This window comes from Impatiens glandulifera, chromosome 4 (genome assembly GCF_907164915.1).
Source record: "Impatiens glandulifera chromosome 4, dImpGla2.1, whole genome shotgun sequence".
Lineage (NCBI taxonomy): Eukaryota > Viridiplantae > Streptophyta > Magnoliopsida > Ericales > Balsaminaceae > Impatiens > Impatiens glandulifera.
The window spans coordinates 59,043,007-59,068,053 of record NC_061865.1 but is presented as its reverse complement, the minus strand read 5'-3'; the positions used below and the strand labels follow the sequence as shown (position 1 = coordinate 59,068,053).

The 25,047-nt window shown below is 30.8% G+C and overlaps 4 protein-coding genes across 4 annotated transcripts; 3 read left to right on the top strand and 1 right to left on the bottom strand.

Annotated features, from left to right (window-relative positions):
• The first annotated feature begins 4,283 nt into the window (after positions 1 to 4,283).
• LOC124936046 (pachytene checkpoint protein 2 homolog) lies at positions 4,284 to 9,838 on the top strand. The gene is made up of 14 exons (XM_047476498.1): positions 4,284 to 4,499; positions 4,591 to 4,654; positions 4,804 to 4,910; positions 4,985 to 5,052; positions 5,535 to 5,638; positions 5,747 to 5,851; positions 6,537 to 6,626; positions 6,725 to 6,800; positions 7,700 to 7,769; positions 7,857 to 7,927; positions 8,018 to 8,108; positions 8,619 to 8,746; positions 8,838 to 8,966; positions 9,419 to 9,838. The coding sequence occupies exons 1-14, from the start codon at positions 4,376 to 4,378 to the stop codon at positions 9,560 to 9,562; spliced, it is 1,371 nt and encodes a 456-aa protein (XP_047332454.1). The 5' UTR covers positions 4,284 to 4,375; the 3' UTR covers positions 9,563 to 9,838.
• A 3,655-nt stretch (positions 9,839 to 13,493) lies between these two features.
• LOC124935732 (protein DEHYDRATION-INDUCED 19 homolog 6-like) lies at positions 13,494 to 15,502 on the top strand. The gene is made up of 5 exons (XM_047476151.1): positions 13,494 to 13,727; positions 13,970 to 14,112; positions 14,197 to 14,274; positions 14,344 to 14,579; positions 15,076 to 15,502. The coding sequence occupies exons 1-5, from the start codon at positions 13,655 to 13,657 to the stop codon at positions 15,176 to 15,178; spliced, it is 633 nt and encodes a 210-aa protein (XP_047332107.1). The 5' UTR covers positions 13,494 to 13,654; the 3' UTR covers positions 15,179 to 15,502.
• Positions 15,503 to 16,276: 774 nt separating this feature from the next.
• LOC124937095 (elongation factor Tu, chloroplastic-like) lies at positions 16,277 to 17,920 on the bottom strand. Its single transcript, XM_047477608.1, has one exon. The coding sequence runs from the start codon at positions 17,833 to 17,835 to the stop codon at positions 16,372 to 16,374; it is 1,464 nt and encodes a 487-aa protein (XP_047333564.1). The 5' UTR covers positions 17,836 to 17,920; the 3' UTR covers positions 16,277 to 16,371.
• Positions 17,921 to 23,884: 5,964 nt separating this feature from the next.
• LOC124936563 (high-affinity nitrate transporter 3.1-like) lies at positions 23,885 to 24,836 on the top strand. The gene is made up of 2 exons (XM_047477071.1): positions 23,885 to 24,120; positions 24,213 to 24,836. The coding sequence occupies exons 1-2, from the start codon at positions 23,997 to 23,999 to the stop codon at positions 24,680 to 24,682; spliced, it is 594 nt and encodes a 197-aa protein (XP_047333027.1). The 5' UTR covers positions 23,885 to 23,996; the 3' UTR covers positions 24,683 to 24,836.
• Positions 24,837 to 25,047: the final 211 nt, after the last annotated feature.

Sequence of the window (25,047 nt, the reverse complement as noted above, 5' to 3'; positions counted from 1 at the left end):
TGTTCATAGAATCAAGACAAATGATGATGTGATTGTTCAAGGGAAGCAAGTTGTGCATGAAGAGGCTATTCGATTTTATAGGGATCTCATCGGAATCCAAAAGAGAAGTCTCAAGTCATATTCACTTTTTTTATCAGATTTTGACCAAGAAAGTTACAATGGAGGAAAGTTGTTGGATGATTGAGACTGTCAGCAAAAAGAAAATTAAACAGGCATTGTTCAGTATGAGTGGGTACAAGAGTCCAAGTCCTAATGGGTTAAATACAAATTTTTTTAAGGAAAATTGGGATGTAATCGGGCATTAGGTTAACAAAGGTGTTCTCGAATTCTTTCAAAATAGGAGGATGCTTAAGCAATGGAACGTCATGATACTCAATCTGATCCTGAAGTGCCTATTACCCAAGGGAATTCATGATTTTAGACTCATTTCGTGTTGTCAATATGTTTTTATTCCGGGTAGAATATATCGTATAATATCCTTCTTATGTAAGGGCTTTTAAAGTGTTACAGTTTCCGGTTATTGTTATAGATTGATTTGGCAGTGTATCTCAACTCCTCACTTCAAGCGTTAAAGGAATTCATGATGAGTTTTTCAAAGGAGAAAACAGGGTAAGACAAGGAGATCCTCTCTCTTCTTACATTTTCGTTCTCATCATGGGGATATTTGAGAGCATCTTAAAAATATTTCGAAAGAATCTTCCATACATCCAACATCCACAATGCAGAGAGGAGGATATCACACATGTTTGGTTATTAATGAAGGAAAAAGTTTGGCATTCTATGGTGTTGTGAAAGAGGAAACAAAAGTGAGTATCTTTAGCATAACGGGGATCCAATAGGGAATTTTATGAGTTTGTTACTTGGGGATACTATTATCGACTAAGCAACTACATATTTCACATTGTAGACCGCTTATTGAGAAAGTCAAGAATTCAATAAATAATTGGGCAATGAAACTACTATCTCACACGGGTCAGATTGAGCTAGTTATGAAAGTCGTTATGGGAATCATTGGATATTGGGCACAACAAATTATTCTCCCGAAAAATGTAATGAATGATCTTGATTGTCTTATGAAGAACTTCATTTGGGGGAATCAAGGACAATGTGGGAAAAAATGAAGTGGGCTGATGTGTGTAAACCGAAACATGAGGGTATAATTGGATTGAAAATTTGCATAGAATGAAACAAGGCTCTCACGCTAAGGCAACTTTGGGCGTTAGAAAAGAAACATGATTCATTATGAGTAAAGTGAATACACTCAAGGTTTATGAAAAATGAAGTGAGTATATGGACTTCAAAGATTAAACCGGAAATGACCTGTTCGCTCAAGAAAATTCTCAAGCTTAAGGACAAAGCTATATTTTTGTTCGATATCCGGTTTGGGAATGGCCAGGGAACCTTGTTTTTGGCATGGCTTATGGTTTGAAAATCTACCTATCGGTCTTAAGGCAGAATTTTGTGGGGTGCGTATTCGAAGGGACTGTCTTAATTCATCGATTCGTGACATTCAAGATGGAGATTGAAATACACTTCTAAGGCGTATTCCGGAAGGTGTTAGGATTCTTAGTTTCATACAAATGATGCACTTTAATGACACTATCGACTCATGAGTTTAGAAGGTGGAAAGAGACGAAAAGTTCAATTCTAACCTAGCTTGGGAATCTATTCGCGAGAGGGGAACAATGTGAGCTGGTCTCATGTTGTATGGTCCTCCAAAATCATTTCGGGGCATCAATTTGTGTTGTGGTTGTTGTTTAGGAAAATGATTTCAACTAGGGATTGCCTTACGCGTTTTATGGATATTCCGGATTCTAAATGTCTACTTTGTGATGACAATGAAGAGACGATGAATCATTTATTTGGTGACTGTCCGTTTACATTTGAGTTATGGAGGCGGTTTACAAAAACTATGGAGTTAGCAAGGAGGTGGCCATTTTGAAAGCTAAATGTAATCTATTTCATTCAAATATGTTTAAATGTGGTTTTGCTTCTATAGTTTACCATGTTTGTATGGAAAGAAACTCAAGAGTCTTCACGAGGGTGAGAGGTGATGTTGATGTCGTTTGGAAGAGCATTAAGTTTGATTGTAATTCCCTTGTTCGGACTTGGAGGCGAATTCCTAAAAGTGAGCAAAATTGATGTTTATATCAAAATTGGGGCATTGATTATGATGATGAAGTCACTCAATCTAGCAACTTTAAGGCGATATTATAAACTTATTATTGTTCGTTAAAAAGTTGCAATTCATTTGTTTGAATGTTTTGTTTGTGTTTATTCATTATTTGATTTGTAATTTCGATTTTTAAAAATTTAAAAAAATGTTTGTTTTACTATAATTTATATACTCATAGATTTTTTTTTCTTCTTTTTTTAGGTTTTTTTTTTTTTTATTAAAGTGACACTATGTCGTTTTCTTAAAAAAAAATTAAATAAAAATTCATAGTACAAAAGTACAATTATGTTTAAATGACTTAGTTAATTATATTTTCATTTAAAAATGAAAATGTTGTTAGGTATTAGTTTTACAAATTTATTTTTGGTCAATATTATATTAAAATTAATTTTAAAAAATATATAAAATATTAATAATAATTTATATAAGTTTTTCTCCAATTTGTTGAGGAAGGGTGAGCTAATTGAGTATCTGATACAAAACTTGGTTAATATAATTTTAACTATAAGACTACCCACAGCAGGGTGTTAAATTTTTTCATTTAACACCCTGCCACGTCAGCTTAACACCTCTTTTAACACCCACTTTTTAACATGTCATACAACAGCGTGTTATTCAAGGTATCAAAATTACTTTTTCACTTTCTTTCACTTCCACATCATTTAAACATATACATAATTTCATTTTTTTTAACCACAAACAATATTATTCATCACTTGATAAATCAAACATACAAATATTATTTAAAACGAAGAAGAAAACAAACACTTTAAACAAGGATGAAAGAGTTTGAAGATTTTAAAAGAAAGGTGATACAAACAAGGATGATAAATATGGTAGAAAATTTCTGAAATTTTTTGGTGTCCAAATGACACAAACCAAGTCTCTATTTATAGATCGTGAAAAATAAAAAATATTGATATAATTTTTTTTTTTTATTGATCAATCATTATTAAAATGTATTTTTAAAATAAGAAAACTAAAATCAAAAGTAGATATTATCCTGCCACATGGCAGCCTCTCATTGGGCCAAACAAAATTTGACACCCGTGTCAAATTTTGACACCCAAAATTTGACACCCAAAATTGCCCCCTACTGCCTCCCACCCTCCTCTTTTGACACCCAAATAACCCCCAAAATACTCCCCTGCTGCGGCTGGTCTAAGGACATCCAAGAGGATATGTTTGAAACTACCCCAATAAAAAAGCCCAATTGACATCTCGTTCAATAAACATATATACATCACACAAAATGATTATTTTAAGAAATATTTTATTCTCTAACATAAATTAACACGAATTTCATAGTGATTAAATTTAAAATCTTCAATTTCTTAAAAAAAATTATTAGCTGTAAACTTGTAATTAAAATAACACAAAATAAAATTATAAGTTAAAAAAGAAAAGACCCAATTATCAAATTGGGACTCCTTACTAGAACTATTTGAAATTTTTATTTCAACCTTACAACATGAGCGGTTAAAAATTGAAAAAACAAAGTTTTATATTTATCGATTAATGTATATATTTATAATATACGTGACATTTATAAATAAAAAATAAAAAATTCATGTCACCAAATTTACTTATCGATTTTTAGCGAACTAAGAGTTTTTATTACAGATTCTCTAAATTTCGGTAATCAAAATAATTCGTTGAAATTCGATAGATTAAATTAGTGACATATATGTTTTATTTATTTATAAATATCACGTAAATAATAAGTTAACGACATTTAAAATCGTTAAGAAGCGTTTAAAATCGTTAAGAGTTTTGTAGAACGTTGAAAATATAAAATCATAAAATTGAAAAAAAAATATTCCAAATCTTATTAATCCCCCAATATAAACAAAACTCTATTAGAATTCCTCCAACAAAAAAACTATATATTAACAACTTTAAATAATTTTTGATTTGGTTGGTTTGTTTATTTCTAACACTTTAATCTTTAATATATATATATATGGTAAATTTCCATTTTTAATAAATATAATATTTTTAATATTAATTATATTTGAAAACATTAAAATTATTTATAAATTTAAAATAAATTTCCACGAAAAAAACTTCTTAAAACAGTGTCCCATCATTCTTCCCGCTCATTTCATTGAGTCTAAATCTACTTTCTCCTTTCTAGGTTTCATGTATCCCTAAATCTCTCTTTTTTTCTCTAAAATCCTGCAAATTCAAGCTACAAAAATGAGTGTTCCCATGGAAATCATCGCACAAGAAGCTTCTAACTGCGAGAAATCTGATAACATTGAAGTTCCTACGGAGCCGGAACCTCTTCCTGCACTTGTTGAAGACAAAGTTATCGTTTCTGGTAAGTATAATGATGTATTATGCAACTAATTAGCTATATTATACATAGTTTGCTTGTTTAGGTCATCTGTATGATTTATTTTTAATTGCAGTTGAAGTTTGTCTAAAGCCAGCTAGCACTGCTCGGATTGAAGATGTTCGCTCTGCTGTTGAGAGGTTTTTAGTTTTCCTTTAAAGTTTGTTTATTTTTGAAAACTTTTTCTTTGTTTTTCTTACTTGTAAAGATGATGAATCTTCTCTTTAGTAGAATTTGATTTGTGAAAATTTCATCCACAGTTATATAACTAATCAAATTCGTTTTCTAGAATGCTAGATACAAGGAGTATGAGCTATGTAGATGGTCCAATTCCAGTACCTGTAGACGATGAATTTCTTATTAACAACGTACAAAAGATTTGTATTTGTGATACAGGTTTGAGTTTTCTCCCCTTTTAGCTAAGAGATTACTTAAATTACAAAAGTTTTCTTAATCGATGTAGTATGCAGATGAATGGGTGGAGAATCATGGTGTACTCCTGTTCTGGCAAGTAAAACCAGTTGTGCATGTATTCCAGGTGATTTTTTGTACCTAGTTTGTGGTCTGGTCATGATGGTTTTGGATAACTAGGTTAACATCTGTAACATGATTTACTTTTTAGGTATAAATTGGAAACATTTTAGAGCTTTGTTTGTTATTGATTGCTGACACTATATTTAACTGAAAATTTTAATTGTCATTCACTTATTGCGAATTTCATTCAAACCATTGTAGACATATAAGTCACTATAAATTTTGAGTGCAGATTTCATCTTTTGGCATACACTTCTAACAAACTCATCTTGGTCTAATATAACTAAGACAACTTCTATTTGACTAACTGTACAAGCACACTCATGTGGTCTCAATATAAAATCAGTATGTAACTAAGACAACTTGAAAAGTTTCTGAGACTGTTCTAACTAGAAAGTGTTGGTCTTCCTCAATTTACCAATTTCATATGATAATAAGTTAGTTATCCATCAGTCTCTGTACTTTACTTGATTGCTGGATTCTCAGCTTAGTGAGGAAGGGCCATGTGAAGAGCTTAATGAGGAGGGACAACTTTCTAGCTTTGATGAATGGATTCTACCTGCCAAAGAGTTTGATGGAATGTGGGAAAGGTTTGTTTCTTATGAGTATCATAGTAAAGAGAGTTGTATATCTCTTAATCCTCCACTTTATTATCCCTAGCCCGAAGTAGTAAATTCATATTTATGCTACTTCTGCAGTTTGATCTATGAATCTGGCCTCAAACCGAGATTACTGCGATATGCAGCATCTGCTTTGCTCTTTACTGAAAGGGGTGTTGATCCTTTCCTTGTCTCATGGAACCGGTAAGAAAATCTCCCAGATGTCTATCATGATATGTGGAGATATGGCTAGCTGCTATAGCACAAAGTATATTATGTTTTGCTAGATACTTTCCATGATTTCATCCTAGTTTTCCTTGAATGTTGCACATTATAGAAAAAATCCAGCAAAAAGAAAGTAGCATATATCAGAAATTAACTAATAGTGTGATGAAAGGACTCCAAGAAACACAAGTGCTCCAAGAAACACTTTAGAGAATATCTCTACAATAACTTCTGACTTCATTGTTTGGAACACTATTCTCATATAGAGGATGGGATTTACCTTTTAAACTACTTGTTCATTAACCAATCGATAGCTTTTGGCATGAGTTTCTATTGTTTCAGTATGTATTCTTCTCAAAATCCATATGGATGTGTTCACGATACTTTGTTTTGGAGATCTTTAATGTGTACTTTTTTTATTTCCCTATCTTCCATCCACAAAAGTTAAATGTGTGATATCAGGCACACTATTTAGTTCAGCTAACATGTTAAAGCATCAAGCAGGCATCTTTAGTGTATTTTAGTTGCAAATGTGGTCATAACGCAAGCATCAATACTACTATTAAGTAATTGTTTTCATCCTTATTTCAGTATGTGATTCATACTTTAGCATTCAATGAATCCACCAAGTCTTTTCCTCCTGAGTGATCTTATACCTTTGCAGTATCGTTCTTCTGCATGGGCCTCCCGGGACAGGCAAAACATCATTATGCAAAGCATTAGCTCAAAAGTTATCAATAAGATTTAACTACAGGTATGTCTTTGGCATATATGATTAAGAATAGACCTCAACGCTCTGAGCAGGCTTGCCATTTACCTTACAATTTCAGTTCTTTAATTTTTCATAATCAGATATTCACAGTGTCAGTTGATTGAAGTTAATGCCCATTCCTTATTCAGCAAATGGTTTTCAGAAAGTGGCAAATTGGTCAGTAATTTATTCCTCAATTTCTCCGAGTTCTTTAGATATGTCTTTTGCCCCTTGTGTATACTTTGATCATCGGTTCATATCCTGGATAGAATAAGTGTTACTTCACAGTTGTTTCCAAACTTAAATGTCTTATACCTTGTGAAATTCTTATGCTTCTAAATTATTTGAGCATGGTCTTTTGTGTTTGACTTTGATGGAGGATATTTTTTCTTTGTGTTCTGGATCAAGTATTGTCTGCGGTCCCCAAGATAATGTACTCTAGCTCCTGTTTTTTCATGTGAAATATAGTGCCACACTTAGACAATTTTTCTGTTGTATTTTTCTGAAAAAGAAAATAACAAACTTTTGTTTAATTTTTTTTTTTTAAAGAAAACAAATTTTCTCTTCTTAGAATACTCATTTTGCATTTCTATCTTCTGTCCCCAAACTTGAACTTAGAAGAAATATACAAGTCAAATCTAACAAGATAATAGATATGCCCTTCTAATTTATGAAGATTTTAACACAAACATTACTGTTGAAAAGAACTAAAACTTTGTTTTCAGTCATGCATTATAGTTGTAACAAGTACTGTCCACCAGAAACATACATTCAAAATAGCAGCCTGTTTGTGAACCATTTTTGTTGTAATTTATGTGTCTTTACTGCAGAATTTCCCAAAAAATGTATTTCATAACTCATTTCAGTATATATATATTTTTCTCTATTTGAGACCTCTATACATTCTGCATCCAACTGCTAGCTTGAATCAGAAAATTTTGCTGCATTTCAAATAGCTTGAACTAATGTTGGATTCTTTTACATCATTTGGACAGCATCTCCTATGATCTTGTTCTCTCTCTGAGCCTTTTTTTTTTGTAGTTTATAATTGTGTTTACTTCTGTTTCTACCCTCAGGTTGCAAAGCTTTTTCAGAAAATACAAGAAATGATCGAGGAAGAAAATAATCTGGTATTTGTTCTGATTGGTGAGCAAAAATTAATGTGGCATGATCTATTCTTCTTCTTCTTTCTAGTTTTTGGTCTGCAATAATTTGTTAATGTTATTTGTGCAGATGAAGTTGAAAGCCTGGCTGCCGCTAGGAAATCTGCATTATCTGGATCTGAACCTTCAGACTCCATAAGGGTATCTTGCAGCTTATATGCTTTATATCTACAGTTTGTAGAGAAGCTGAATATTGTTTCAACTTTGTAACGTGACTATTGTATTGATTAGGTGGTGAATGCTCTCCTTACCCAAATAGACAGATTGAAATCAGCACCGAATGTTATAATTCTCACCACGTCCAATATCACTGCAGCTATTGGTATGCTTATAAGATTTTTGAAATTTCTGTATCTCATCTAGAAACTTCAATAAAATTCCTGGATTTTATCGGCTGTTAAACAAGTTGTTCCATGTGCCCTTGGTTTGGATTTATTTCTTATTTCAATTTATAACTCATTCCAATAGCTCTATTTGTCAATATCAATTTGGAAACTGATATTTTGTCACAATCACGTTCCAACTAAAAGATCCCCAATGTTAAAAATGATATTTTTTTCCCGTTTGGTATAAGATTATTTTTTGGGGCTTCATTCCTATAAAATCATGATCCAGATGTTTTTATAGATCATTTTGATTATAAAATTTATGTGATAACAAATAGTCCATATATACTCTTGCCGATAAAAACATATACAGTATTTAGCATTCCTGTGCATGTAATATGATCATGAATATCATACTGTACTATTTTTGTGCCAACATTACTTTTACAATCATGAATCATCATTATTTTTTAATTTCTGTAAAAAAATAATTCTGTGGGTTGCAGATGTAGCTTTCGTTGACAGGGCTGATATAAAGGCATACGTAGGCCCTCCTACTCTTCAGGCACGATACGAAATACTGAGGTCCTGCCTACAGGAGCTCTTAAGAACAGGAATCTTATCGGGACCTAAGGTTTTTCATCTCTTTCCCTCCTTGGAGCCGGTTCAATCAAGCCTGTCAAGAACATAGCAATAATAGTTATTATTCATTTTTCATGTTTCAGGATGACAATGCTTTCATTCTCCCAAATTATTCTACCTGCAAAGAGAAACTCAACACAACCCTCTCAGAAGAATCTCAAAGCCTGACCATTTTTTGCAAAAATCTGCTGCAGGCCGCCGAGGCATGCGAGGTTGGTTGGTCAGGAAACGAGAGATAGGCCCATTTGGAAACACTGTTTGAATATGAAACAATTGGAAACTAAATTTAAACAGAAACAGATTTGTTTCCAAATGGGATCTATGATCATTTTACTTCCTCTACTTGCATCAAAAAATCGTTTTGCTTCCTCAACATGCAATAGGCTCAGTTTGTTTGCTCATTTTTTTAAAAATGGCTCAAATTATTTACCTCCGTAAGTTTTTAAATGATATAACACAATTTTAATGATCTATACACAATTTTTTTTCTTTCTATATTGCATATCCATACAATTTCGGAGTTAAATCCATTTTAAAAAGGTTAGGAAGTTCAAGCAATAGGAGCTTTCGATGCAAGTTTGAGGAAATAAAATGAACATTTTCCTTCTAATTTTTGTCTAATAGTGATTCTGTTAAAAGCTCTGTTTGATTTTGCTTGGTGTAGGGCTTGAGTGGAAGAACTCTAAGAAAACTCCCTTTCTTAGCTCATTCAGCACTAGCCAACCCTTTAAACTGCGAGATTGGAAAATTTCTTTGCACGATGATGGATACTGCCACGAGAGAGCGATCTGAGATGCCAGATCAATGATATTTAAGCATATGTATTGAAGAATGACAATCTGTCATGCGAGGTTTGTCAAAATTTATATACCATGATACAATCAAAAAATGGTATTCTTCTTGAACAGAGAAACCATGATTAGTCAACCACAAGCATTAATGTAAACTTGAAAGAGTTGAAATGCTAGTTTGTAAGATTGAATTTGTATCATCAGTATTATTATTAGGATGCTTTAAAGTCTTGACCCATAACTGTCAGAATTCTTGCATTAAATTTTGATATTTAGTTAGTTTGTAAGCAAAAAATTAGTCTAATTTGGAATCTCATTAATTAAGTCATTTTGTTCATCCTATATTTATTTCCTACAATTTTATTTGGAGTACATTTGTAGTCATTAGATCTATTAAATAAGATTATTTTTACTTCTTCCACTAGTTACCTGTTAAGAAAGACTTCAGGGTAAATAGATTATTATTGGGTCTAGGGTTTTAACAAAAATCCCTATTGACCTAGAAAAGTAGAGTGAAAAACAAAAAGAATGGCCAATTTTTCTCCTTTACTTTCGACGAATTTTGATTAAGAGAAATTATATTGGCGGAGTTAAGTACATAGTTCGTCAACATGCTTAACCATTTAATCTAACGATGAATTTACTGTTTGACGGACTTAATCCCAATACCTCAGGGAGGCTGGGATATCCCTCTCTTATTACCGTTAGACTAGAAGAGATGATTATTGTTCATGTATGAAATAAATGTGTCTCCCCGTCATTGATCAACATTTTTTTTTATAATTTTCAATGATTCTCAATTTAGTTTTTAGTTTGTTGGTAAGGTTTTCCTTTTGAAAATTTTAAGAAAAATATTCAAACTTAAAAAAATGTGATTTAAGATGGTCATCACTCATCAACCATGTATGTAGTCTTTTTCTTATAAATGTTGGGATTTCTTAAAAATTACTAGCATGCAGAGTCTCTAGTCTTAATTTTCATAAATCAATGCCCTTGTATTGCAATAAAGTTGATGTATAACTTTTGTGGTCCTTATCAATAAAAAGTAAAGTAGGTCATTTTGGTTGTTTGATATACACGGAAAATTAATGAAAAATTGTCTCCCATCTTAGAAAATGTCTAAATATATTTTTTTAAAATTTATCCAAATTAATTATGTGTTCAAATATAAGCCACTTAAAAGTTATAGCTAAAAAAAAAGCAAACAACTAATAAAAGGAAAAAAAAACTGGACCATAATCCATCTTTGGTCAATATTAGAGGTATTTGAATATTCCCTACATCCTTTTTAGAGACATGTTTATTTCAAATAGTTAGTGTTACTTCATTCTCTAATTTAGATTTGTTATTCTTATATTTTAATATTCTTCACCCTTAAGTTAACCTGAATTTTTGATCATTACTTTTTAAATAACTAAAATTATTTAAAAAACTCGAATCTGAACAAACCCGTGAACCCATGTCAAGAGAAATATGATTCTAATGATCTATCCACTTACTTAGATTTAGTATGTCCAATTTGAAGACATGAAAATGATCCAAACACATCATACAACTCAACAAAATGAATATATACTTTCTAGTGTCACTCAATTTCATTGAAGAATAACTTGGGTCTGTTCAAATAAAATACCATGTGACTACATGAAGCTGACAAGACATAGAGTAAGATAGCTACAAATAAACTAATTAATAGTATCTTCAATTTAATATGAAGATTCAATCTTTAATAATGTTATTATTAAAGATTCTAAAACTCTACCTAAAAACAACTTTTTCATTCATGCCAAAAATGATCAATTGGAGATCCACATTAAACAAGTTAAATAATCTTTAGGTTTTGTTTGATTACCAAAATCAGTGTTTATAGGGGGATAAACAAATCAACTACTAAAACAATTAAAATTTCACATTGTGAAAGTATTTAACTTCTATCTACTAGTCAAAATGCTAGAACAAAATTTAAGATATTGAAATTAGCCTAAATTATAAAGTGAAATCAAACTAAGCCTTAGTTTTTGTCCATTGACAATTAAATTAGTACTAATAATTGTCCCACCCTAACCTTTCCCCATATCCCTTTTCTTGTTGTTTACTTCCTCCTTAAAAGAGGGTTATGCCACCTAATCTCAACTTCATATATTTTATTACACCATTATTATCATATTTAATTCACTTAGACCATTAACCTAATCTTCTCAAATCTCTTAAAAAAATTCTTTGGAATATTTAAAGTTTATTTAATATTGTTATTTTATAAAACTATAGGTATGTCAACTTATCAAAGATGGAATTTAAGGTTCTTAAGTATGACAACAGCCTAACATTTCATTTTTTTACGACCTATTTATTAGCTTTTTTTTTTAATATGACTAGGTTAATTAGATGATCGATTTTAAATTGAAATTTTTAATTTTATACATCTAAGCTTAATGAAAGTATATCTATATATTCAATCCGGGTATATTAATATCAATTAAACAAAATCAAAATCAAAATCGTACATTTTATTTTCACTTTCAACACCTTAAATTGAATAAATTGAAGTGAAAGTTATAACGGGGATTATACTAACTTACTACATTTACACACAAAAAATATCAATTATAGTATATAAGATGATTGAAATTAAGAGTTAATTTAAATTATTATAATATTTAACCAACTAATTAGATTATTTATATTAAATATAATACAAAATATTTTTAATATAACATTAAATATAACAAGTTAAATCAAAAGTAAAAGTAAGAATATTTTTTTTCGAACAATACACCATAAATTTTGGAGGTGCCCATTATATAAGGACTGATAGTTTTAATTGTGATAGTATAACAATTTATGATTTCGATCACAACAATATTTTTTACAATTTGATTAATACTCTTAATTTGGTAGATTAGATAAATATTAATATGAAAAATGATAGAGAGCTATGAAAAATGATAGAGAGAGCGACTTGAGACATCTACTGGTAGAGCGATGCACCTCAGGTAGAATATTCTCTCTCCTATAATTAATTATTTTCTCTCTCCTATTATTAATTATTTTCTCTCTTTCTTATTAAATAATTTATATCCTATAAAATAATAAAAAAAAGAAAAAAAAGGCCATAAAAAATAAATAAAAAATATTTGATAAATAAATGAATTGAAAAGTCATAAAAAAAAAAGAAAAAAAAAAAGAGATAAATTCATAATTCAACTAATTAGTGATATTAATTAGGGTTTAGGGTTTATAATTTATAATTTAGTATTTAGGGTTTAGGGTTTAAAATTTAGAATTTAGAGTTTAAGGTTTAAGATTTAGAATTTATTTAAACATATTATTAAAATATTTAATGTGAGAGTTTTTTTTAAAATTATTGAATTATTTTAACAGTTAAATGAGAGATAATAAATGAGTAAAATAATAATCGTGAAAATATGGATAAATGAGATAAATTAATTTGTAAAGATATATAGAGAAATTAATTAATGAGAGGAGAGAATATTCTTTTAATTATTATTATATTTTTATTTATTTATTAATTCCAGGCAGGCCATGTAGACTATGGCTCTCTCAGTCGCGCTCTCTATCGCTCTCTTAGTCGCTATCTCCCCATCGCACTCTCTATCGTTCCTCTATTAATATATATCAAATATGACATTTTTATTAAAATTGTAGACCATGTTTACAGGGATAGTATAAGTTTCTCAATTCTCAATTATTAAAAAGAATTGTTTATAGTATATGAAATGCAAAAATAAATAATAACCATGCCGGTGAAAAGAATAACATAAATAAAAACAAAATGAGAATAGAAAAGAGGATGACTCACTAATCTTGTCGTTATAGCCACGTGTCAAACATCTACCGACTTAGCTTTAGTGTGTGTATGTGTGTGTGTGTCAGAAAAGAATGAAAATGATGTGGGTTTTTCATTCATCAGCTCATCCATCCATCCATTCCAGTTTCAACCCATCGTCAATCTCTCTTCTTTCTTCCTTCTCAAGCTCACTTGCTCAAGAACGGGCTTCACTGTTTTCTTCTTTTTCTGGGTTTCCACTTTGAAATTCAATCAAACTGAAAACAAAGATCGAATCTTTATTTCCTCTTTCTCATTAGATATGGACATCGATTTCTGGGCTTCAAGGGTTCAATCTGCAAAACACTTCTCTGCTCGTCTCCATCATTCATCAGGTTTCACCAATTAACTTCTCTGTTCAATTCTTGTCTGTTCTTATTTAAGGGTTTTTACCAATTACCATCTTCGAATTGAAGCTTTTGTGTGATGTGATGTGATTGTTCGCTTGTTTGGTTTCAATTTCCAGTTCATACTTGTTTACTGTTTCTATCCGATTATGAAGATCTTGCCAATTTTGATCAATTGTGTTTTTTACTATTTGGAAGTGTTTTACCAATTTGGATTGTTGAATGAACAGATAATACATTGACAGTGGACGATCCAGAAGGAAATGATGAATCAAGAGCTTGTTTCTTATGCCCTTTCTGCTATGTGGATATTGAAGTTCCTGTTCTATGCAGGCATCTAGAAGAAGAACATTGCTTTGACTTCAAAAATGCTGTATATATAGTTTAAATTTTTATATATTGAATGATTAGTTATTGCGAATGATTCGCCCTCTTGATTTTGGGTTTTCTTTTCTAGGTTTGTCCTCTGTGTGCAGCTAACCTTGGAAAGGATCCAATTGGGCATTTCACAATGCAGCATGCTCAGTCAGTGAAGGTAAATGTGTGTGTTTTTTGCAATTGTTCATTTGAATGGAATTGAATTTTTGTTTTCATTTTATTTCAGAGGAAGAGGAAGTCTTCTAACAAGTCAGGGTTTTGGGGTAATACTTCGACTTTGCTTGGAAAGGATCTTCATGAACTAAGTTCGTTTCTTGGTTCAGTATCGGTTAGTGGGAAGGGGAATGTGTCTGATCAAACGCCCGATCCACTTCTCTCTTTTTGCAATATTCCGCATGTAGATTCCAAATCTGATCAGCACGATCAATCTTCCAGTAGCTTAGCCTCTCCAGATATGGGAAGGTATATAATGTTCTTTCCAAGTTTAGTTTGTGGGGTTTTCTAGCTAAATTAACATGAACAGAAGATGTTCTTTAGGATTTCAAGTGGTTTCTTTTATCTCTAATTCGTTGTTTTGTCTATATATGGAAAGTTTATTGGAATTTTGTGACAAAATGACCAACAAATCTCTTTTTTTTTTGTGTCAAATGAAGATTTGGGTAGTATATTGGAGTCGAAATAGGTGAATTCAAGCAAAAACAGGAAAATGAACAATAATATATTTTGGTGTTTTTGGCTTCAAGCATCCATTTGGTTAACCGAGATGATAACTTAGGATATGTTTGGTTATCGTAGATTGGAATTGGGGTTTCAATTCAAATCCTTTGTTTGTTCAATTTCAATTATACAGATCCAAACAAATCTAGCTAGCTATGAAGAACTCCATATCTGTCAAAAGCTAGCTAGATTGTAGAAAATGAACTATGAAAGTGATGTATAATTGTTTTCTCATGATCAGGCATAAGCAAGCAGAGAAGGATGGAGTTGAACAACACGACTACGAAGAGAGGAAACAGAGAGCCGAATTCTTTCAAGAGCTAATCTTGTCAACCATTTTCTGAGAATTGATTCCGAGATGTTTGTAGTAGAGCTGAGGTTTTCTGGACTCCTTCCATCCACAAATAGATTTGTGTGTACGATGTTTGGAGTGTGTACGATGTTTGGATAAAAAATGCAAGATTGCATGGCGGCTCAGGTATTTAGATCTATCTACTGTTTTTTACTGCATATAATGTATTTGTTAGCCTTTTAATTTGATGTTGAATGTAGTAATAACAGAATGGTAAATTGCATTCAATGACACTTTCTTTGTTTATGACGTGTATGTATAATTTGTTTGGTAAGAAAACAACCATAAAATAAGTTTAGGTTATTTTATAATTTGTGATGTCTATGTGCAAGTGTTTTTAGTTGTAATGAAAACTCGCCAACTATTCGGATCTTGACTCGGTAAAAAGCTCGTTCTTTAGTTTAACGAGTCGATACTCGCTTAAAAACTTGAAAATTTAAACTGAGTTAAGCTATTTGGCTTGTCAGCTCACGAACATGTTCTTTTAATTGTATATTATTATATTAAATCATATTTTATTTTTGCTGGATTGAGATTAAAATTATTTAGAATGAATTATCTATTTTACTAGCTCTCTAAACAAGCTCTTTTACTAGCTGAGCGTGAACGATTCATGAGCCAAACTAAATTCATATGAGCTCAAACCTGAATATATAAATTCATATGAGTTCAAACCTGAATATATGTTAAACGAGTTCGAGCCTAGAACTACTCGATATGAACTTCAATTAAATCCATTCGAGTTCGACCCTGCATCTACTCGATATGAGCTCAACTAAATCCATATGAACTCGACCCCGAATATATGTTTAAAGAGACGAGTTCGAGCTTGAAACTACTCGATTTGGCTGAGTTCATTTACAACCTTAGAACTACTCGATTTGGCTGGTTGAGGTTCTTGTTTAGTTAAATGTCTCTTCTGAATATTGATTTATACAACAAAACAACACTATGAAGTTGCAAAAACATTGATCTTCCTTGGAACAAGCAAAACACTAAGTGGGTTATTATGCATTGATCTCAGCAACAATTGAAACAACAATTTTTGTTCTTTTTTGATACTAAATCTAATAGAAAGAGATCAAAAACATTACAGAAATAAAAATAGATCTTTTGAACAATTATCTTTCGAGACAAATAACATACAAAACCAGTTTCCAATTTCCAACAAACAATCAAAATCCCTCATTCGATAATCGATTGAATGACACCAGCTCCAACTGTCTTACCTCCTTCTCTAATAGCAAACCTCATCCCTTGCTCGCAAGCCACCGGCATTATCATCTCCACAACAATCTTGACACGATCACCAGGCATAACCATCTTCGATTCCTCATCTTTATCGTTCATTATACTCGTAACCTTTCCAGTAACATCAGTAGTCCTCATATAAAACTGAGGCCTATAACCCGCAAAGAAAGGCGAATGCCTCCCACCTTCTTCCTTCTTCAAAACATAAATAATCGCCTCGAACTTAACATGAGGAGTAATCGTCCCAGGTTTCGCCAAAACCATTCCTCTCTGAATATCAATCTTCTGAATTCCTCTCAAAAGAAGACCCACATTGTCTCCAGCCATGGCATCATCTAGAATCTTCTGAAACATCTCCACACCAGTTACAGTCGTGTTCCTAGTATCTTTCAAACCTACTATCTCGACTGTCTCCCCGACCTTAACCGTTCCTCTCTCGATTCGACCTGTAGCTACTGTTCCACGACCGGTGATTGAAAACACATCTTCAATTGCCATCAAGAATGGAAGATCAGTTTGTCTTGTTGGGATTGGAATGTAATCATCAACAGCATCCATTAAACTGTAAATCTTATCAACCCATTGATTTTCTCCTCTTTTAATGGCAGGATTCCCCATTAAAGCTTCTAAAGCTAACAGAGCAGAGCCAGAAATGATTGGAATATCATCCCCAGGAAATTCATATGAAGATAAAAGCTCTCTAACTTCTAATTCAACTAATTCCAACAATTCTTCATCATCAACTTGATCTTGCTTATTCAAAAACACAACCATATTAGGAACACCCACCTGTTTCGCAAGAAGAATATGCTCTTTAGTCTGCGGCATTGGTCCATCTGCGCCGGAGCAAACCAAGATTGCTCCGTCCATCTGTGCAGCGCCGGTAATCATGTTCTTTACATAATCAGCGTGTCCAGGACAATCCACGTGAGCGTAGTGACGATTCTCCGTCTCGTACTCGACCGTGGCAGTGTTAATCGTGATACCACGAGCCCGTTCCTCCGGCGCAGCATCGATTTCATCGTACTTTTTGGGTGCGCTGTTTCCAAAGGAAGCTAGAGCCATGGTTAAGGCTGCTGTAAGAGTTGTCTTTCCATGGTCGACATGTCCGATTGTTCCTATGTTAAGATGGGGTTTATTTCTCTCGAATTTCCCTCTTGCTGCCTTAACAGTAAACCCACTGCGGCGGAGATTGGTTTGGGTTGATGGGCAGAAGAAAATGGCAGATGGGTTTGTGATAAAAGATGTGGATGAGAGAATTAGCTTACCTGGTTTTGATTTGGGAGTGGAAGTAGAGAAAGCTATGGCGGTTCCGCAGCTGGGGGAAGATGATGAAGTAGTGTAAGGGGATATAAGCTTTGTTGATGAAGCAGATGCAGTGGCGGCTGAAATTGCCATAGCTAAGAGGTAAGTTTTGCTCTCTGGGTTGTATCGGAGGAGAGAGCTGAAATGGGAGAGAGTGATGAAGAAGATGAAGGATTGTGGGTTATCTTGAAATGAATGGGTTAAAGAAGACCTCACGATATTTTGTTCTATCCGTTTCTGCTAGAGCGCCCTTTCACAAGATAAAACTCCATCACTTGTGGATTCTTTACAACCATAGATATCACAAAACCATTTTGTAACCCTACACGTGTGTATGATCTTATGCTCTGTTTGGAACCCAAAAATGTTTTTTTTTTTTTTAAATGGTTCGATTGTGAAGACTCGAAAAAATAACCAAGAAATTGAAGGACTCATCTTGTTGTGAAAATATTATATAGACTATTTCGTATCATTTGACCAGAAGATTTCAATTTTAGATTATAAATGATAAGATTTTATAATACTTAACAATTTGAGATTAAGTCGGTTCGTTTAACATATATTCGGAATCGAGCTACGGGCCGACTACAAGAAGCAAAGCTTCGTAGACTCGACAAGCTCAGTTTGAACTTTTATATTAGAGTTCGGCTATTATATGTTTAGTTGGGCTTATGATATTATATGTTTAGTTGAGTTCACAAACTTTTCGAGCTCGGCTCGTTTAAAGCTTGTTTACAACTTACGGAAAAAAATCACGTTAGGTGAAGATCTTTACCTTTTTTGGTATTAAATATTAAACGAGGTTTTAAATGAGTTTTAAAATAATATGTTCGTGAGCCCATAAACAAGTCTCAAACGAACATTTTTACGAGTTTTTAAACGAAATGTTTGAGAGCCCATTAACTCGCCTCTAGAAAAACATGTTTGCGAGCTGACGAATCGAATATCTAAAAGCTCTAACTTGACTCTTTTAGAATTTTAAGTTTTTAAACAAGTTTGAAATTCGGCTAGTTAAAACTCACAAACAAACTCAAATGGTTTTTTATCAAACATTCCTATCCACATTATCGTATTAGTTAATTCTCACTAATATTACTTAGTTACTAAAATATGATATTTTAAATAATATTTAAGAGAAATACCATTCTCATGAAAGAAAATCAAATAAATAAGAACAATGTCTAAGTTTGTTTCCTCATAAAAAAAAATTTAAGAAAGAAAAAAAATCACTACAACTATAAATTAAACTATTTCAATTGGGATTGATATAGGTACTACAATCTTTTTATTTAGAAAAAATATTGTATTGAAATGAACTCAATAATATTTTTATATATTATAAATTGATCTTAGTAAATTTATATAAAATTATATTTTAAAAAATAATAGAAGTAACAAATGTTAAATAAAATAAAATACTTGAAATGAGTTTATTTGACCTATTTATTTATAAATAAGTATTTTAGACATAAGTCCTTCCAAAATACTTACATATATGAATTTAAATAAGAAAATATTAACAAATTTATAAATATATATCAAATAAAATTAGGTTTAAAAGAATACTATCTCATTTAAATGAACATTTAAACAAGATAATTAACAAATATTTATAAAAAAATATTAATATTTTTTTCATTCAAAGACATCTCACTTATCATTAAATTTGTGACTATTAATATTGATCAGAACTAATCTTTAAGAATATACTTTCATATCAAATTTGTTTGTATTTTTTATTTAAAATTAGTTATAAATATAAATCAAAGGTGAAGGTAAGGTCTGGATTGTGCCACGAATCAATTATAGATACCACAAAGGTAGTTGTGTTGGTTATGAGTGTACTTATCTTTGCAGCATTTATTGCTTTTTTAGTATCAATTTATTTTTATACAATTAAAAAGTAATACAAATATAATCAAATATTTTTCTTTCAGTATGTCAGATAGAATTTTTATTTATTTATTTATCGGTACAATTCTTACTAAAATCACTCTAAATTGAAAAAAGAGTTATATGTCTAAATTGAAAGAGAGTTATATGGTAGAAATTATATTACATAAATAAAAAAAATAAAAAAACCTCGAGTCATAAACAAAATTAGAAAAAAAATAAAAAATGAGAAAATTTTCATAATATTTTTATTCAATTATTCAAAACACAAGAGTATAAATGTTAAAAACATTTATTTTGACCTATGACCCCTCCCAAACTTTTACTTGTTATTTTCTTTAGCAAGTGGTACATGTTGGGCTGTCTTTGACCCATTAAGGAGGGCCTATGTTTTAATACTTTAATATAATTTAATATTTGCATCTCATAAAAAATGTATCATAAAAAATAAATTTTAATAAAAGAAAGTGTAGTTAACTAAAAGCATAATTAAGTCATTACACAGTCAAACCCAAAAAGGTAGAGTAAAAATGACAAAAAAGAAGAAAAGTTAAAACAACTAAATTTTTAAGGATACAAAATATTGCACTTTAAATGCACATAACTTCAACAAGTGCAAGATAAACCTAAAAACTCTAATTTATGAATTCAAATATTAAGAAAAACTCATGTTTATATCTACCTCATTATATGTCTTTTAAACCCCTAATCTAACTTATGTTCATCAACTCAAGAGCTCTTATCAAATTATTACATATTAAATATTAAGTACACCACAACAAGAGTTCATTCACAAGAGGAATTGATGGGCCTAACAAGTGCTAGAGCATGTAGCTTAAATTTGATTCAAAGAGAAAAAAAAACTTTACAATGCCCTGAAATATTGTGAATCCTCTTACAATTACAATGCCTTGAAATATTGTGAATCCTCTTACAATTACAATGCCTTGAAATATTGTGAATCCTCTTTTAAAAAAAAGTATTTTATTTTTAGAAACAATGACAATAGTGATAAATGGTAACTCGATTTTGTTGTAAATGGTTGAGTTAAGTCTATCACTAAGTGCAAACTTTGCATTTTGTTTCAATAAATTATTTTTAGAGTATAGATTGTATAAATAATCTATAAGTACATGACTAATATAATTATATTATATATATATATATATATATATATATATTTTGATATTGTGTTACGTACACATATCACAAAAAGTCCCTCCTAAGTTTCGATTCATTACTATACTACTATTATCTCACGTCAGTATATTATGAGAATTGACGTTAGCTGAATCACAATAGATTATGAGTTAACTCACGTCAGTATGTTAAGAGAACCGACGTTAACTGAAGTGCACAATTCATTTGCTAACTTCAAGAAGATAAGGCAATCCAAGAGAAATAACAATACAATACAATTAGACTATTTGGGACGACAAATAAGACTATAAATTTTGAAAATTTGACACTTACATGATGACCTTTAATTTGTAACTTCGATTCATTAATATACTATTATTAACTCACGTCATACTATTAACTTACGTCAGTATGTTACGAGAACGTCAGTGTGTTAAGAGAACTGACGTTAGCTTAAGTACTTGACACTTGACACGATTCATTTGCTAACTTCAAGAAGATGAGACAACCCAAGAGAAATAACAATACAATATGTTAGACTATTTGGAATGACAAATAAGACTTCTAAATCAATAAATTTAGAAAATTTGACACTTACATGATGACCTTTAATTTGTAAGTTCGATTCATTAAATATTACTATTAACTCACGTCAGTAGGTTACGAATTAAATTACGTTTGTAAGTTCGATTCATTAATATATTACTAACTCACGTCAGTATGTTACGAGTTAAATTACGTCAGTATATTACGAGAACGTCAGTATGTTAAGAGAACTGACGTTACCCGAAGCATTTGACACTTGACACGATTCATTTGCTAACTTCAAGAAGATAAGGCAATCCATGAGAAATAACAATACAATATATATGTTAGACTATTTGGGATGACAAATAAGACTTCTAAATCAATAAATTTAGAAAATTTTAACACTTAAATGATGACCTTTAATTTGTAACTTTACACCGAAAGGGGTAGGTGCCCAAACAAAGAAAAAAAATGTGTACAACATAGATAAGGGCAAAGAATCAACTTGAGGTGGTACTCGCAAAAGGGACTTAACATCGATTTAGAGGAGAAACGACAAGAAGATGAAGTCTTCCTCCTCTTTGTTAGGGTTAGGTTTAGGTTGGTTTATTCAATGTAAAATCAATTGAGCCCAACATGAATAAAAAAAATAAAGAGTAGTGGACAACTCAATTAGATGTGAAGTCAAAGGTTTCCATATCAATTGGAGATGATGAATATGAGATAGCTTTTCCCCTTACCCATAAGCTATCCTTCATTTCCCTTATATATCATTTGTTTTATAAGTTAATTCATATTAAATTTGTTGATGAAATTTAAGAATTTAAAGTATTTCTTATTGTACATCACAATTTTCAAAGCATTTGAATTGATTTTTAATCTAAAATATACAAATACATACATCACAATATTAATATATAAATAGTATCAATTAGTATGTGAAAATAAAAGTCAACTAAAATCCCGAATACACACCCTACCAAAACCAAGTTTTAAACATTATTTATTCAAATAAAAACCCATATATGCCCCCCACCCTTTGGCCATGCTTAGGAGACTCTTTTTACAACTTTGCCCTTCAAATATTTAAGGGAAGTTATATATTATTTAAAAAAAAATATCTAACAGCACGTCATCAATATTGATTGCAAATTGTGACAGCATTGTTCAATTACTTTCTTTTATATAAATAAATCAAACATCATTTATTTTTTTTATTCGTATTTTTATTTATTACATTACTTAATTCATTAATAAAACATTAAAATATTCTCTATTTTAAATTATTAATTTTTATTTTATTTATATATTAATATACTTTAATTTTTTTTATAAAAATATCGTTCATTCCTCAAAATAATCTCTAATTATAAATTATTTTATCTCTTTTAGTTTTTTAAATAACTCCATTCCTAAGAAGTCATTAATTTAAATATGGGAAGAATGTCAATTTTACACACCAAGTTATAAGAAGGTATCAAATTTACTTATTAAGTATCAAAATTCTATTTATATGTATGAACTTGTTAAAAAGTGTCAAATATATTTAAAATAACAGAAATGTTAAACGGTGTTAAAATTTTTGCCACATGTAATATTATTATTAATAATAAAATTACTCATAGATAGAGAAATGAAGAGAGAAATATTTAAAGAAAATGGTAAGTTGTGAGGGTAAAGAAAGAGAAAATAAATAAGAAAAAATTTTAATGTTTTGTTTGAATAAAAAATAATTAAAATAATGTCAATTTAAAAAAATAAAAAATATGTGATATTACATTTGGCAAAATTTTTAACACCGTTTAACATTTCTGTTATTTTAAATATATTTGACACTTTTTGACAAGTTCATACATATAAATGAAATTTTGATACTTAATAAATAAATTTGACACCTTTTTACAACTTGTTGTAAAATTGACATTCTCCTTAATAAATTGGCATTCTTCCTTAATTTAAAAAGAGAGTCATTTAATATTTTAATTAATGAATAAATAAATTCATTACATCCTTTTTATTTATTTATTTTTTATTTTTTTTATTTTAAGAATTCATCATAATCTTTTTTTTAATTAAGATCTAGAAGACTAGAATGATACCTCACATCACCTCAAATACATGTTTCAACTTAAAACGCTAAACTCTATACTTTAAACCCTAAATTATAAACTCTATCTTTTGGTTTCTTAAGTGTACTTTTACCATTACCATTGAACTACCGTGATGAGTTATTTATTATAATTATAAAATAACCCAAATCAAACAAGGAATTAAGTTTTTCTTTAACAATTTGAGACAATTTTTGATTTAAATGAAAGAGAAGGTCAACGATCGAGTCTTAACAAGCATCTCTTGTGAAGATTCAAAAGCCATGGAAGGATATAAGTTTGACTTGTTAATTAAATTCTAATTTCTCTCTCTAACGTACAGAAAACCAAATTAATTATTTTTAATTTCCAAGGAAGAAGACGACTTATATATATATATATATATATATATATATATATATATATATATATATATATATATATATATATATATATATATATATATATATATATATATATATATATATATATATATAATAGTTATGAATCCTAAAGTAGCTCATTCTTGAATCAATCGTACCAATTACATCTTATTTGGGATTTCTTGCTCTGTTTTTAACCTGAAAAATTCCTTCTTTCACGAAAATGGCTACTTCTCTTCTGGTTACTTCTATCCTTCTCGGTTTCCTGGCTACGGCATGCTTTGCTACGGAATTTAGTACCCTTCCTCAGACCCTTGTCGTTACAGCTTCACCCACATCAGGACAAGGTATGTTTCTTTCTCTTTTTAATGGGGATCGGAGAAAATAAGGAACTTGATTATGTTTGGTTGACTTTGTTTCACCCTGTTTCTGAATTTAGTATTGAAAGCCGGAGAGCAATCAATCACGGTGACATGGTCTTTGAATCAGACCGGAGTCGATTCGTCTTACAAAACTGTTAAAGCCAAGCTCTGTTATGCCCCAGAGAGCCAAACCGACCGTCCATGGAGAAAAACAGTGAACGAAATCGCAAAGGACAAGACTTGTCAACACGCGATCGCTTCCAAACCATACGCCGCCACCAACAATTCTGTCACATGGTTGATTCAGAAAGATGTTCCCACTGCAACTTACTTTGTCAGGGTATATGTTTATGATTCGAACGACACCCCGTTGGGATATGGGCAGTCAACCGACGACAAGAAGACGAAGAATCTGTTCAGTGTTGCCGGGATCAGTGGACGTCATGCTTCGCTTGAGATCGCATCTGCTTGTTTCTCTGCATTTTCAATTGTGTCTCTTTTTGGGTTCTTCTATTTGGAGAAGAGGAAAGCTAAATCTGCCAAGTAATAGAATGAATATCCCTTTCTTGTGTTGTTGTTGTGTGAGCTTTGAAGGAAAGGAATCCCTTTCTTGATCGAGTTTCAAATAATCTATAATCATGATGTATTAAGAATATATGTACTAGCTTCGCTGTTTGTTCTATGAATTTCATGTAATCTTTAAACTTTTAATTCATAATTTGATACTATTCATATGAAATCTCCATTAAAGCACAATGAAGAACTAACTAAACTACCCAGAATGCTTTGAAGTTTGAACAATCTATGGAAATACAGATACAGTTATCACTTCAATGATTGATCTAGTCTTCTTCTTCATTGTAAACCATAGAGATTGTAAACCAACAATATTCAGAGCTTTCATAACCTCTT